The sequence below is a fragment of the Lepidochelys kempii genome, chromosome 5 (assembly GCF_965140285.1).
Source record: "Lepidochelys kempii isolate rLepKem1 chromosome 5, rLepKem1.hap1, whole genome shotgun sequence".
In the NCBI taxonomy this organism is placed as follows: Eukaryota; Metazoa; Chordata; order Testudines; family Cheloniidae; genus Lepidochelys; species Lepidochelys kempii.
Window position 1 is genome coordinate 5103128 of NC_136384.1, and position 14499 is coordinate 5117626.

At 44.2% G+C, this 14499-nt stretch overlaps 1 protein-coding gene across 1 annotated transcript in view; it reads left to right on the forward strand.

The window, feature by feature from the left end:
- Positions 1-11530, forward strand: part of KIF24 (kinesin family member 24) — a 40956-nt gene extending 29426 nt beyond the window's left edge. The window contains exons 11-13 of the mRNA XM_073343385.2: positions 54-2516; positions 4110-4203; positions 7803-11530. Of these exons, the coding sequence (XP_073199486.1) occupies positions 54-2516; positions 4110-4203; positions 7803-7943 (2698 nt within the window). The 3' untranslated portion in view covers positions 7944-11530. The remainder of the gene's footprint in view (positions 1-53; positions 2517-4109; positions 4204-7802) is intronic.
- Positions 11531-14499: the final 2969 nt, after the last annotated feature.

Below are 14499 nucleotides of genomic sequence, written 5' to 3' on the forward strand. Positions count from 1 at the left end.
TGTAAATTATTTGAAAGCATTTAATTTTTCTAATGCACAGTCCTTATTTACAGGGTAAAAGAACTAAAGAAAGGGATTAAATGTTGTACCCCTGTCACAAACAGATGTCGGATAGCTGGAAATGTATCTCCAAAACGTATCCAAAACTCTCCTTCCACGCACATGGGAGATAAGAGCTCTCCAAAGAAAGTAAAACTAGGACTCCATCATCCTTTAAGTTCTTTGAGAATAAAGGCATCCCCTTCAGTATTCCATCCAACCAATGTCCCTTTTTCCTCTACCCCAAAAGGAGCCAAGGGTCATGTCCACAAAGGAAATCTGAGCTCACCATGGCTCAGTCGCACCAGTCCCATTAAAGGAATGCTAAAGATAGGGCATCCTGTGAAGAAAAAGATTGATGATCTGACACTGCCATCTGAGAAGCATCATACTGGAAAAGATTTTGTTGTCGCAACAGCTGCAGTCCCAGAGACAAAAGAGAGTGGCCAAGGAGATAATTGTATTCAAGATAAACAACCTGTCAGATGCCTGAAAATACAGACAGTGCAACCTGTACAAAAGCAGCTCATTTCCAGAGATGGCTTTTCCTTTGGAGATGGCAATCACCCATCAGACAGCAGTCAGCGCTGTGCAAATGTTTTTACTAAACCGTGCATTGAAACTTGGGCAAATCTCCCTCCACATCAGAAAGAAAGGGAACAACATTTGCGCCTTTACCACCAGCAGTTTCAGCAGCTACCTATTCTACAGCAGAAGTTGAACTATCAACCACTTGAGAGATTTTTAGCCCAATACAAGCCCCAGGAAATTACAGTTAAACAAGACCGGAGCCTTCCTCCCACGGACTCACAATGCAAAGAGGGGATGCTGCTGGAAGACCTGGACGACAGTGATTTTAGTGAAGACTCTTTCTCACCTATATCCAACCAAAGGAAAGTTAAAAGAAACACCAGTGAGAGCAGCCAACTTTCATTTTTCCTTCATCAGAGAGAACAAGAAAGTGAGGAGGAGAAAGGCCGAGAGAGACAGGGTTTATTGTTTGAACATGCAACACATACACAAGAGCATGAACTTAATGACAGTTGGGACTATGGGAAGGACTTTACATTTCCAGAACCAGGGGAGCCTATTATAGATGGAGAAAGCAGCAAGACTCAATCTGAGTGGAGCACAGAGGACGACTTCACTATTGATTCTTCTGTGAACAATAATACTGCAGAAAAACCTTATTGCTTGCGGGAAGAACTTGTCCATAACTGGAAAAACAGCAAGGATTTACCAGCTGATCACAAACAATACAAATCTGAATGCAGACATCTAGTTTATCCTGGTGAAAGCTCCTCATTCCCAGAAAAGGGGACACAAAGTCTCCATGTTCTCCACACATTGGATTCGGGGACTACAAAATGCAACAAGGTCAGCCTTCCGCATGCCCAAAGGGAAGAATCCATCAAAGATGGACAAGCTCCAGTTGCAGGAAACGTAGAAGGGAAGAAACTAAAAAATGGAGCTAGCCCCTATGGAGCTTCTAATACTTCATCAGAATTCACGTCGGAGCTGATGGCCCCTCTGACAAGGTCATTCCTTGATAGTGAGGAGGCAGCTGATCAAGAAGAGGCTCTCCAAGTGAAACAGATGTTGGAAAGAAAAACCTGTAGCCCCAGCAAAAGATTAGAGGAAGAGGACAGGCAGTTTCTCAGAAATAAAGCCTCACCAACAGGCAGCATGCCTGAGCTGGGTGAACAAATGTACCATGATGAAAGGAAGTCCACTCTGCAGCACTCCCCACAAACTGAGAACAAGCAGCTCTCACAGTCCTGTCATGATGCAAAGCCTTCTTGTAGCCTTGGAGGTTCATCTCCATGGAACACACATCAAAGTTCTATTAATGGTTTATTTGTCCGAGATGAAGACTTGACAGAAGCATCAGCATCTGTCAGAGTCAAAAACCCTTGTGGAGAGAATGAAGATGAATTGTTTCTTCATAACTTAAAGTGCAGAAAATATCTGGATAACAGCAGGCAGTATGATGCCGATGCTGAGAATACCACTGGTAGCCTGTTGAGCGGCCCAGAAAAATCTAGCATGGGTAAAGGACCCAACATTGGGCCTACGTCTCAGACTGTACATGCTGATTTGCCTGAAAAGGGTTATTTTTCATGTGCCCCATCCATTCTGAATGCAGGAAGAGTGGAGTGTACAACTTCATCCCCCTCTAGAGAAAGCAGCCCACTGCAGCCCAGATCAGAATTCAGGAGCAAGGACTTGAACCATTCTGAAGATACATTCAAGTTGTCATTCAGTGGTGAGGAAATAGGGCTGCTTAAGAGTAAACTGATGCAGAGTATTTTTACCCAAGACTGTGGTGATGCTGCGGAACGGGATTCAAGATCCGTTACCAGAGAGATCAGATCATTAGCAAATCAAAACACTCGCCCAAATGCATCCATCATTAGCGCCCAGATCAATACGTCAGAAACATCAAACTGGAACAGAGAAGCGCTGGGAAAGGCTCAGTAAGTTTGTATCTAGTACACTATCTTCTGTTGCATGGACTAGAGACACTGACCACACACATTGTACTTTTGCTTAAATGTTTTATATGGTGCTATACATATTTTACAAACACGTACACACACCTTTTTGGAGTCAGATATATAGAGAAGTTGTTAGATAACTACTGCATCCCTACGGCAACAAATATGAAACGGCCAGTCCAGCTAACCAGATAGCAAAATCAGATACCCACATTCAAGATAGTAAAAGCTAGCCCAGGGGCGGGCAAACTTTTTTGCCTGAGGTCCACATAGGGTTTCTGAAATTTTATGGAGGGCCCCTCCCCTGTCCCCTGACTGCCTCCGGGACCCCTGCCCCTGACTGCCTCCCGCTGCCCCATCCAACCCCCCCTCCTTCCTGGCTGCCCCCCTGAAACCCCTGCCGTCATTCAACCCCCCTGTTCCCCGCCCCCTGACCACCACCCTGAACTCCCCTACCTTCTATCCAACCCCCCCTGCTCCCTGCCCCTTTACCGCACTGCCTGGAGCGCCGTGACTGGCGGCACTACAGCCGTGCCGCCCAGAGCACCAGGACGGGCAGCCGGGCTGCCCGGCTGGAGCCAGCCACGCCACCGTGCATCACAGAGCACCGGGTCAGGCCGCGGCTCTGCAGCTGCGCTGCCTGGCAAGAGCTCGCGGCCCTGCCCCCCAGAGCATTGTACCGGCGGCGCAGTGAGCTGAGATTGTGGGGGAGGGGGCTAGCCTCCCTGGCCAGGAGCTCAGGGGTCAGGCAGGAGGGTCCCGCGGGCTGGATATGAGTTTGCCCACCTCTGAGCTAGACATTGCCCTCCCGTTATCTAACAGACATGGATCTAGATGAACTGGCTGTGACTCAACCCCTTTCAGACAGAAGCAGTGCTTGCTGGCAGAGAGAAGCACCTAGAGAAGTTAATAGAGGTGTCTGCACTGTGTATGGAAGGTCATGTGCCAGACTTTCACCAGCATGGTTCACAGTCTCAAGGTCCTACTGGGCAGCATTTTTGCTCCTGGATTCCAGCTGGTAAGAGGCATTATGGGCCACTATGCCATCTATGACTAGCCAAGAAGCTTGTGGGCCACTCCCCTCTTAGTCATCCATGGCTAGACTACTGCAATCCACTGTCCTTGGGACTCAAACTAGTGCAGAAAGCAGCTGCTCAACCTTCTGTGTGGTGTGGGCCAGCATAAATACATAGCTTCTGTGCTAAAGTCTCTGCACTGGCTACTTGTTTACTTCTAGACTCAGTTCAAGGTGTTGAAGACTCTGCTGTGATGACGGGGTACAAGAAAAGAAAAGACCAGCTGAGAAGTGCTTGCAGCTGAAGCCTGTTTAAATGCCCCAGGCCAGCTTTTCAGTTGATGTAAATTGGCATAGGCCACTAAAGTCAACAGAGCGACATAGGTGTACATGACATGAAGATCTTGCCTGGAATATGTTCAGTGGCAGAGCTTTCCCAGCTGAAGCCCTCCATCTGTGGAATTTCTTCTCCTTAGAAGTTTGTCAGAGCCCACTCATAATTGTTACAGGTGGCACGGAAAGCTATGTAACCATCATTTTTTTGTTATGTTAATTAGGCAGGTTGTGATTCAAGCCCATCGAGAGCAGCTGGATGAAATGGCATCCTTATGTTTTAAGGAAGAGACCTTGATAAATCAGATGTCGGCAGCAGTAAGTGTTTCAAATGATGACTTCAGTGCTCACTGAACTTCTGTAAGAATCCTAAAGAGCATTAATCAGAATTAGTGACATCCTACCCATCAATTCCCATTCTCAGTCTCTCCCCTTTTTTGGAGCCGAACCTTATCTGATCCCCGAGTCAGATTTTTAGGAGACTGTTCAGTTCCAAGGCTTGTTGTGCCTTGGCTGATATCCACTCTGCCAGTTACTTGGCTAGAGATTGAGAATGACATGCTGACTATGAACAGTTTAAGTTAAAACATCTTTTTCTTATCTCATACTAGTCTCCAGGGATATCACAGCATTCAGAATGCTTCTACTTCCCACATGAAGCTTTTGTCACTGCCATGTGGGTCAAATTACAGTCAGTAGTTCAGAAAATCAGCACACCGGTGAAACATGATGTCTCCCTGTATATAGACATTAGTAAAAGGTCCTCACATATCAATCTCTCACCTGGGATTCCCTTACCTGTCCCACCACAGATCTGCTGATTCCTAGTCAGCAGGGCCTCGCTCACCCAGTTCTTTCCACTGTGTCTTGCTCCATCACTGCAGCTCTGGCTTGCTTCCCTCAGTCACACTACGGATTCCTTAGGGTAGTGGTTATCAACCAGGGGTACATGTACCCCTGAGGGTACCTAGAGGTCTTCCAGGGGGTACATCAACTCGTCTAGATATTTGCCTAGTTTTACAACAGGCTACATAAAAAGCATTAGTGAAGTCAGGACAAACTAAAATTTCATACAGACAATGATTTGTTTATACTGCTCTACATACTATACACTGAAATGTAAGTACAATATTTATATTCCGATTGACTTATAATTATGTGGTAAAAACTAGAAATTAAGCAATTTTCCAGTAATATTGTGCTATGACACTTTGGTATGTTTATGTCTGATTTTGTAAGCGAGTAGTTTTTAAGTGAGGTGAAACTTGTGGGTATGCAAGACAGATCAGACTCCTGAAAGGGATACAGTAGTCTGGAAAGGTTGAGAGCCACTGCCTTAGGATATCCTTGTCACTGTTCAGGGTAACTGCCCCTTTATTCCCCCTTTAGGGTCCAGGCAGGGTTCCCACTCCAGGCTCCTCTCCTATCCCCTCTCTGGGGTGGAGACCCATGTCTCTCTCCCTCCTGATCAGGGTATTTCCAGGCTGTACAGTTCCCAGACTATGTTGTGATATTGCCAGCAAAAGACAGACTGCCTAAGCAGGCCTGTTTCACTTCTCTCCTCAGAGAGAGTAAACAGTGTAATTGACCACAAGTAAGTTATCACCCAGCTCATTCTATGAAAATACATTGATCCTTAAGGTAAAAGCATTACAGAGAAAATATATTAAAATAATTAAAGAAGCTGCATGTATGCTAGTAAGCTTACCAGAGATCACCCCAGCTGCAGCCAGGGCTCAAGGTGGTGATCAGTTCTTCAAGCTCCACCCAGGGGGTTTTTTGTGGTCACAAGTTCATAACAGCTTTCACTCAGAACAAGCACACTCATTAGTAAGTCAGTTACTCCTTTATTCAGTTTGTCTGTGAACTTCCCTTAGGTAAACAGGTGAGCAGCATGCAAACCCCCTCCCCCGCACCCTGCCTCGCCCCTGCAAAGCTTCAGAGATTGAGTCCATATGAGGGAGTCTGCAATCCTCTTCTCCTAAGTAGTTCCTAGGAATTCCACTTCACATATATTGTCCCAAAAGATCAATCAGGTCTGCTCCATTGTTCAGCATAGTTTTTTGAAGCTCACAATACTTCCCAGAGATTGCATTAATCCTGTCTTCCTCCTAAAGAAGTTACATGCAGGCCCACAATAATACTTACTCCTTTGCATTTGTAATGAACTCCTAAAATACTCAGACTTAGTTCAATAAGGCTTAACTTAGTCAGTTTTCTCCAGGATATCACAGGAAATTGGATAACTATCACAATCCACACCTTGGGTTTTAGTCCCATTACCTTGTGCAGGCATCCACACAGCCCCACGTGCATCATCACCAGCCAGTCCTCTCAGGTTATCCTCTTCTCTTGCTTGTAAAAGCACACAGCTCTCATCTGGTTTTGTAACAAGCCCCTCTGCTCCTCTAAACCCAGGATTGTTTTACTTTACATTTCCCAGATCAAGGTCTTGCTGCCTTTTCAGCTCTCTGTCTGTATCACTGAAGCTAAGCTCCCCTTCTGCATTCCCTATTGTCAAAGGCATTTTAATTCCAAACAGCTTCAAACTTCAAGTGTGGCTGCAGGGACTCTTGCCTCAGAGAATTCAGAATGGGAGCCACCATGTGGCAAGTCTACCATGCTTTCCAGCTGACAGCACTGGTGCTTCTTTACTGAACAATGTTTCCAGAGATGTTCAGTAAGGGGCTTGACAAGAGGCATCCTAATACTCCATTTGTTTAGCCAGAGGCAGCTCTCCTTTTTTAAAATATTTAAGTTATTCCTCCTGAATTTCTATCATTCACTGGAAGCGACTTGGAAAATATATTCACCTGCTCCCTATGGGCAAGTAAGAGTCCATGGCAGTGGTGTGTTACCCCAAAAAACAGGTTTCGGGGTGCTCCTAGAATAGCCCACCTATTGCCCATCAATCTCTTTTCCCTCGGGCATGGGTCTTGAATGTAGCTAAGGAAGTGCATGGGAGACACAGATACAACCCTCCAATAAAATGGTTGACACAGGCAGTATTCTTTCCGTAATAAAACCAACGAATAATCCCTAACACAATAATAATCTAGAAACACAAATCCCCTTATAAGAAGTTGTAGAGCATCCAAACCGCATAACACACAGTTCAAATGATTCTAAGTCATTGTGCTCTGTAACTGATCGCTGACAGCAATTCTTAAATTTAAATATACTTTGGGATCAAGTCAGAGCTTTCTTACCAACACCACAAATTCCTATCATGTGACCTAATGGCCTCCGTTCAGTTCTTCGTATACAGGTATTGATATCACCAGCCCATCCCACCACCTTCCCTGCCCCACAAAAAGATCGCATGGACAAGCCCAGCTGAGTGGGGCCTACAATTGAATGGGCTATGGAGATGGTCACAGTGCTGATTCCCACCAGGTCAGGACTGAGGTGCATTGATAGGAATGGGCTTGCGTTGCATCTGTCCTGGAGATTGGAGAAAAGAGGGTGGGACAGCTGAACTGGAGAATGGCAAGAGCAGAGACCATTTCAAATGTGCTTTTCTTACTACTGTATTTGGCACCCAGTAAATACCATAGTCATGTAGGACTGTTACCATCCCGATCTATGATCCAGCCCCCTTTGCCAGCAATAACTTCACTGGAAGAAAAAAGTACAGGGGGAGCAGTAGGGAGGCAGACTGTAAATAAGCCAGTTAGCCCCAGTAGCTGGGGCCCCGAGGCTCTTGCAAACAGAGCTGTGCTATTTCTCAAGGTCAGGCCTTTAACAAGTTGAGTGCACTGATGACACTGGAAGTAGAATGCCAAACATACTTTTATTTACTGCTTCAGAAGAGCAGCTCTTTTCCTCACGCCTCACTCTGTGCATGCTAGTTATTCCCCCTCCGCCCCATCATCCGCCGTCCAGCATTAATTTTGTTTATTTGTTTTCCACTCTAGGATTTTGAAAATTATGTGACCAAACTGGATGAAATCCTGATGCTGAAATCAAAGTGTATCCAAAGCATGCGAGCCCAGCTTCAGCTCTATTTAGCCTGTCCCGAGACTGACGCTACCCTGCAAAGAACTACAACACCTTAGTCCGCTTCAGGTTGCATTCATCCCACACTGACTAGTTACTGCAACAAATGCTCACTATTTCTCCACCGTTGGTGGTCAGGTACCCCTGCAGCAAGGGAGGTGGCAAGTGTAACGTTTGGTGTTTATGATTAACATATATTTTAGATAATGGCTGAGAGAAATTTAAGTAAATGAGAAATCTTTATAGATCTTGTTTGAAGCCAGGGGCTCTGTATTCTTAGGTCCATCCTTATAATAGGAAACCATACGCTTTGAAGCAATAATTCTGTAGCCTCAAAATGCACACTGCAGCAGCAGGAGTCCCAGTCTGTGGTTTTCAGACGCACTCCTCTTGTTAGAGGCACTTGTGTGCTGCTGAGAAAATGACGCAGCTAGGAAAACACTTTGAAACCAGAAAAGCCTGTGAAAAGAAAGATTCCAGACTTACAAGAACTGGTTGAAGAAGGGAGTGAGGAAATGGAGGCGAACAGCTGTTTGCTGGAGTAAAATAACCCAGACAGAGGTTTAATGAAAATCTAGTTGCAGCCAGACTGGTTATAGTTTCAGAAGAACCAAGGTGGTGGCTACCGTCATTCTGTGCCCGCTACTAACACTGCAGACCTATCGTAAGGATGCTTTAAGTGATGGACAATAAATGACTTATTAGAAGGCTCATGTGCAAGAGAACTTGCACTGAAAATTCACGTAACCTGCTGCTGCCTGTACTGAGTTTACATTGGTGCCAGTTAATCAGAGGATCTTGGCCTAGTGGTAGGTGGGGTGGCTGTGGGTCTGTCCACTGCTGCCGTTTATGCAGTAGTACAGTTCTCCCGTTCAGATCAAACTGCAGAACTGATTTTTCCCCTTCTGAGCCAGCTGCAAAATATCCCCAGCTTGTTGTGGGTGGGTTAGACGTTCATTAGCCTCACTGTTTCCTGAAGTTGGCCGCTGAACCCCACCCATCAGAGCCATCAACTGGATCCCTCCACAGATGCAACAGACAGGTCTCTTATGTCCCACATTTGCTCCACAAAGGAGTATACCAGCTTAAGCTGTAAGTGACCTTGAAGAATATGCTTAGATCATGTACTCCAGAAACTGAACACATTCTAAAATCTATTCTAAAAGGAATCTGAGTTTATAAAGAACTTTGATCTAGCCAAAAGGGGCTTGATCAAAATATTGCAGTTAATCATAAATGTCAGGGGTGAAATAACAAGTGTATCCTTTGAGAATCTGAATTTCCAGTCTGCAACCATAACTGCACTGAAGCCTGGGCTTATGACCAGCATTAGTACAGTAACCTTTCAGCTAGATAGACATACAGTGTTAGCCAGCAGCTTGGGGCTTTGCAAAGGTAACATCCCTGTGCAAATGCTCCTAGAAACTTCACATATAACAAATGCTCAGGAACAGAATTCCAAGGCAAGAAATATGCAAAGCAACCCTAAGTTTAGAAGTGATCTTTCAAAGTTCTCTGACTTCCCTTGCTGTCAGGTCTCCCTCTTGTAACTGGTTGGCTTATCTCTGGGAGCAGAGAGACTATTTATTCCAAGATCTGAGGAGTTAAGGTTTTTAATGTATTCAGATTACAAGCCAGCATCAAGTCACACTTGAAACCAGCAGCTCCAGGAAGCCAGCCAGGTTGCCTTTGCCTCTTAGAAAGCAGCTTTCACTGCTCAGGGAAATGAGGCATTCAGACACGGAGAGAGAAAGTACCTGTTTTATATCCTTTAAGCATGACACCCTGGCATGTACCAAGGCAAACATGTTTGATAGTCAGTAGTCAAGAAAAAAACCACGGAAGAACATGGATTTTGTTACATTAGTCCCTAGGAGGGGTGGGTGGTTCTAATTACTGAGTGGTAAGAGGAGATGTGATACTGAGTTTCTTTGGGAATTTTCCTTTAAAATACATGATTGTTGGAAAGCCCCTTCCCCTCCCCTCCGTCCCTTGTGGGTCAGGAATGCTCAGAGAGGGGCCGAGATACAGCAGACAGTCAATCATTGTTCCAGAACTGCAAGCAGGTAGATCCTGACATTTTGCAATAGTGTCCATAGCAATTTCTTAGTATATTTGCAGAAGACAAAGCTTGGTGGAGTGCTGTGGATAGCATGCAGGTTAGGCAGGAGCTGGGGGAAGGAGGTGGGAGGGAAGTAGATGCAGTGGTCACAGGAAGAGGAGAGGGTTCCTCTGGGCAGATGGTTATATACAGAGCAGGAAGTGAGCGCCTGCCAAGGCGAAGACTCAAGCAAGTAGCAGGACTCGGTGTCTTTAAATTTGGGAAGCAGAGGGGCCCCAAAGGCATGCAGGGAGGCACAGCTGAGTAATAAAACCTCCATCTACCAGGGAGAAGAGTTTTAAAGACAGGCTCAGCAAAGCAAAAGCCTGAAAGTTCACCGGGAGAGGGGTTAGACACATTATTTAAAATGGTCATTTCTAAGCAGGGGGCCGGAGAACCACCATTTGTGACACCAATTGCATGAAAAACCCATTGAGCTTACCTCACTAGTTTTCCAGGATGTATCAGTGACAATCTGGATGAGCGAACCAGCCAGCCATCCAGGAGGTGGTAGCTAGTTTGGATACAGGATTTTTGCACCTCAGCTGAACCACCATGTAAGCCTTAAATGCTCTGTCTCAGTGCTCATTCTTCTCAGTTCTTCTGTATGAAGGGGATTAGAACTGGCACATTTCAGCCTAGCAACCCTATTTCACAATGAGAGTTCACTGAGCAGAGTGTGATTCTCCCTGTAAATGTTAAGTTAAAAGGATACCCAATAACTTGAAATCTAGGCAGTTTTTTCAAAAGGAGGTAAGTCCTCTCAGGTACTACATGTGTCCCTGGGTTGTGGTGGCACAATCGAATTTTTCTATTTAATGCATTTTTTTTTCTCCTGTTACTGTGTAAGAAACTCTCATAAACAGGAGAGGAACTAAGGCACCAAGCCTGGAAACATTTGCACGCATTAACATTCAGCACACAGTAGTGCATTACATGCCCACTTGTTTGGAGAATTGGGTTCTGAGTGTGGAGAGGAAACAGAAATATTGACTACACAAGCTGCTGTCAAATGCACTAACAATATTTCCCCCTCCAGTCTTTCAGTTCTGTTATTTAGGTGTTACTTTAATTCGTCTGCAAGTTGGTGTCTCTTTACAGGTATGATCGAGATGGTTTTCATTTCAGATTGATGAATGGGGTGTGCACAGAGTCTTTATAAAACAACCTTGTTGTATGAAGAGCCTGACCACGTAAAATCACGTAAACTAAGAACTAAAATTAATTCACTTTGGAATTTGAGTGCAGTGAGTGGATGCTAGCGTGCATGGCTGACTTCTGTGTTGTGCTTAAATTTACTGTATTTAAATTAAAATTCTATTGACTGCAAAAAGGCTCTTGTACACTTTGTCCAGGATTAAATGTATTGTTGAGATCTAATCCAAATTAGATTGTAAAAGATAATACTCCATGGGGGAGAAGTATTACCCCCACACACAAGCCCAGCACTTCTATTGACATCAGAAGCATCAGGCCAGTAACTTCACCAGCTGCACACGATTGATAATTTTTTTTAAAAATGATTTGCAGCCTGCAGCCCCTCCCGTCCGAGAGTCTTGCACCCTGTTACAATGAGCACAGGGAGAGATGACTGACCACACCAGAAACCTGTGGCAGAACAAAGAATAGAAATAGATTTTGAAGTTTAAAAATGTGCCCTGGTGTAACAAGCACCATGATAGGCTGCCACTGGCCCCTGCGTGCTCCGGAGACGAACAGATGGCGCTGAGGCAGTGTGAGAATCAGTTATAGCAGCAAGACCATTGTGGACTGGTCCCAAAAAGGTCCAGTGGCAGCTGTGCATGGGAGCCACAGCGCTGTACTTAACTCCTGGAACACAGAGTGGCAGCTGCCAGCACCTCCCCCAGAGTGTGAGTTTTCTTCAAGGCTTTCACCATTAAAACTGGTGGCAACCATAAGGTTCTCTCTCAGCCAGCAGGCAGGGGATGATTAGGGTTTTGCAGCCCTGTCATTTTAACCCTTAACCATTTGGAAGGCAGACAGATTCTAAGGCCTGGAGGGACCAATGTGATCATCTAGACCGACCCCTAGAGCAGATTTTAGAAAAACATCCAACATTGATTTGAAAATGGCCAATGATGGAGAATCCATCACAGTCCTGGGTAGATTGTTCCAATGGTTAATTACTCTATTAAGAATGTACACCTTATTTCCAGTATGAATTTGTCTAGCTTCAACTTCTAGCCATTGGTTGGTGTTATACCCTTATCTGCTAGATTGAAGTGCCCATTATTAAATATTTGTTCCCCAGGCAGGTACTTCTAGACTATAAACAAGTCACCCCTTAACCTTCTCTTAGTTTAGCTAAACAGATAGACTCAAAGAGCTCAATCACTATAAGGCAGGTTTTCTAATCCTTTAATCATTTCCATGGCTCTTCTCTGAACCTTCTCCAATTTATCAACATTCTTCTTGAATTGTGGGCACCAGAACCACGGATCTGCTAGATAATTTCCCATTTACAGCTGCATTTTGAGAGCTAGCAGTTTAATATGTGCCCTGCTAATTTTATATCATTTTTGTTGTTTAATCAAAATATCTTGGAGCAGTATGTCAAATGCCATACTAAAGGCTAAGTATATTACATTAACATTATCTTTTTGTCAATTAAATGTATAATCTCACCAAAAAAATAAATATAGATCATTTGACAGGCTCTGTTTTCCATTAACCCATGTTAATTAGTATTTATTACATTATCCTCCTTTAGTTCATTATTAAATCAAATCCTGGATCAGCCGCTCCATTATCTTGCCAGGGATCAATGACAGACCTATAATTCCTGGGTCATCCCAGTTACCCATTTTAAACATTGGCACAACATTAGTTTTCTTCCAGTCTTCTGGAACTTCCCTGGTGCTCCAAGACTTAGTGAAAAATCAACATTAACAGTTCAGCAAGATCCTCAGCCAGCTCTTGTAACACTCTTGGTTGCAAGTTATCTGTACCTGCTGATTGAAAAATATCTAACTTTAGTAGCTTCTGTTTAACATCCTCTAGAGATACTAGTGGAATGGAAAGAGTTATCGCCATATGAGACTGAGTCGTCTGTTTTTCCCCAAATACAGAACAGAAATATTTATTGAACACCTCTGCATTTTTGATATTTCTACCATTTCCATCTAGTAATGGACTAGATACCATTGTCAGTATTCTTTTTGTTCCTAATATATTTTTAAAACTCCTTATGGTCCTTAACGCTGCTGGCCATACATTTCTCCTTGTGTCCCTTGGCTTCCCTTTATCAATTTTCTACAATTCCTAACTTCTGATTTATAGTCATTACTCTTCACTTCCCCTTTCTACCATTTGTTTCATATAATATAATTTAACCACCACCACCACCACCTTTTCCCTAGATTATGGCTTTTTGCGCATCTCATAAGACATTCATAAATGATTTCCAATCATCGTTTGCATTTTTCTGATTAAATTATCCCTCCCAGCTTACATGCCTCATGTTTTCATTGTTCTCTGCCTCAGACAATATCTCTGGAGGCTGCAAACTTCCCCATTCATTTCAACGGGTTAACTCTGAAACGTAAAAATGTCAACTGAAGTGTCACACATTGATCATTTTGCTGCTAATTGTTTTAGTAAAAACCACCCAAATGTGCTTATCCCAGTCCCAAACTTCCTGAGGTAAGGAATAAGTATTGGCCTATTACCCTGACTGTATTAACTTGTATATATAAACCACTAAGCTTCCCCCCACCCTTTCCTTAAGGTAAAAATGAAGGTGCCAGAGAATTTTCATCCTGTTGCACCAGGCACAACAGAATTCAGAGACCCTGCGACATAATTTAGGACCAGCTGGCTGGGGAAGATATTGGTTGGGTTCTTCCTTGACGATTTTTGTTTAACAACCTGAAGCAGGCTGGCTCGATATATGCTCACAGGTAAGTGCCTCAATAGCTTCTCTCACAAGCTGGAGAGTGGTATTGAAACGGCTGCGTGAGTTAGCGTGAAGCAGCCAACAGCTCCAGGGCAAATCGGAGCCACGGCAGGTTAGTTTGTGCTTGGATACTCCATAAGTGCTGACATGGTGACCCTCCAATCAGACTTTAAAAAAAAAAAAACGTAACGACAACCACAAAAAGGTGAATCTGTATCAAAGGAGGTTTGGTTAAAGTAGGCTTCATTGGCAATGCATTTCATGCCCTTTCTGAGGGGGGTTTCTTCCTGGACAGAGATTTTTCTTGGGGAAAAATTCAACTTTCAGAAGTAAGGAGCAAATACAGAGACTCTCTCACTTGTCTGTGTTAACAGTGACATTTTAAAACCTGTTCTGATAGTTCCATGTGAGTTGTGTCCAGCTCTGTCAAATAGACACAATACAAGCATGGAGCATCTGGGCGTGGCAGGGATTGCCTGGGTTTGGAGGACCTACTAGGTGGGACTGATTATGATTACATCCCACCTCCCAATTGTAACAGGAGTTCACCTCCTCTACTGAAACCGGAGCGCAAGAGATAGAAACGGGACACTCGGAA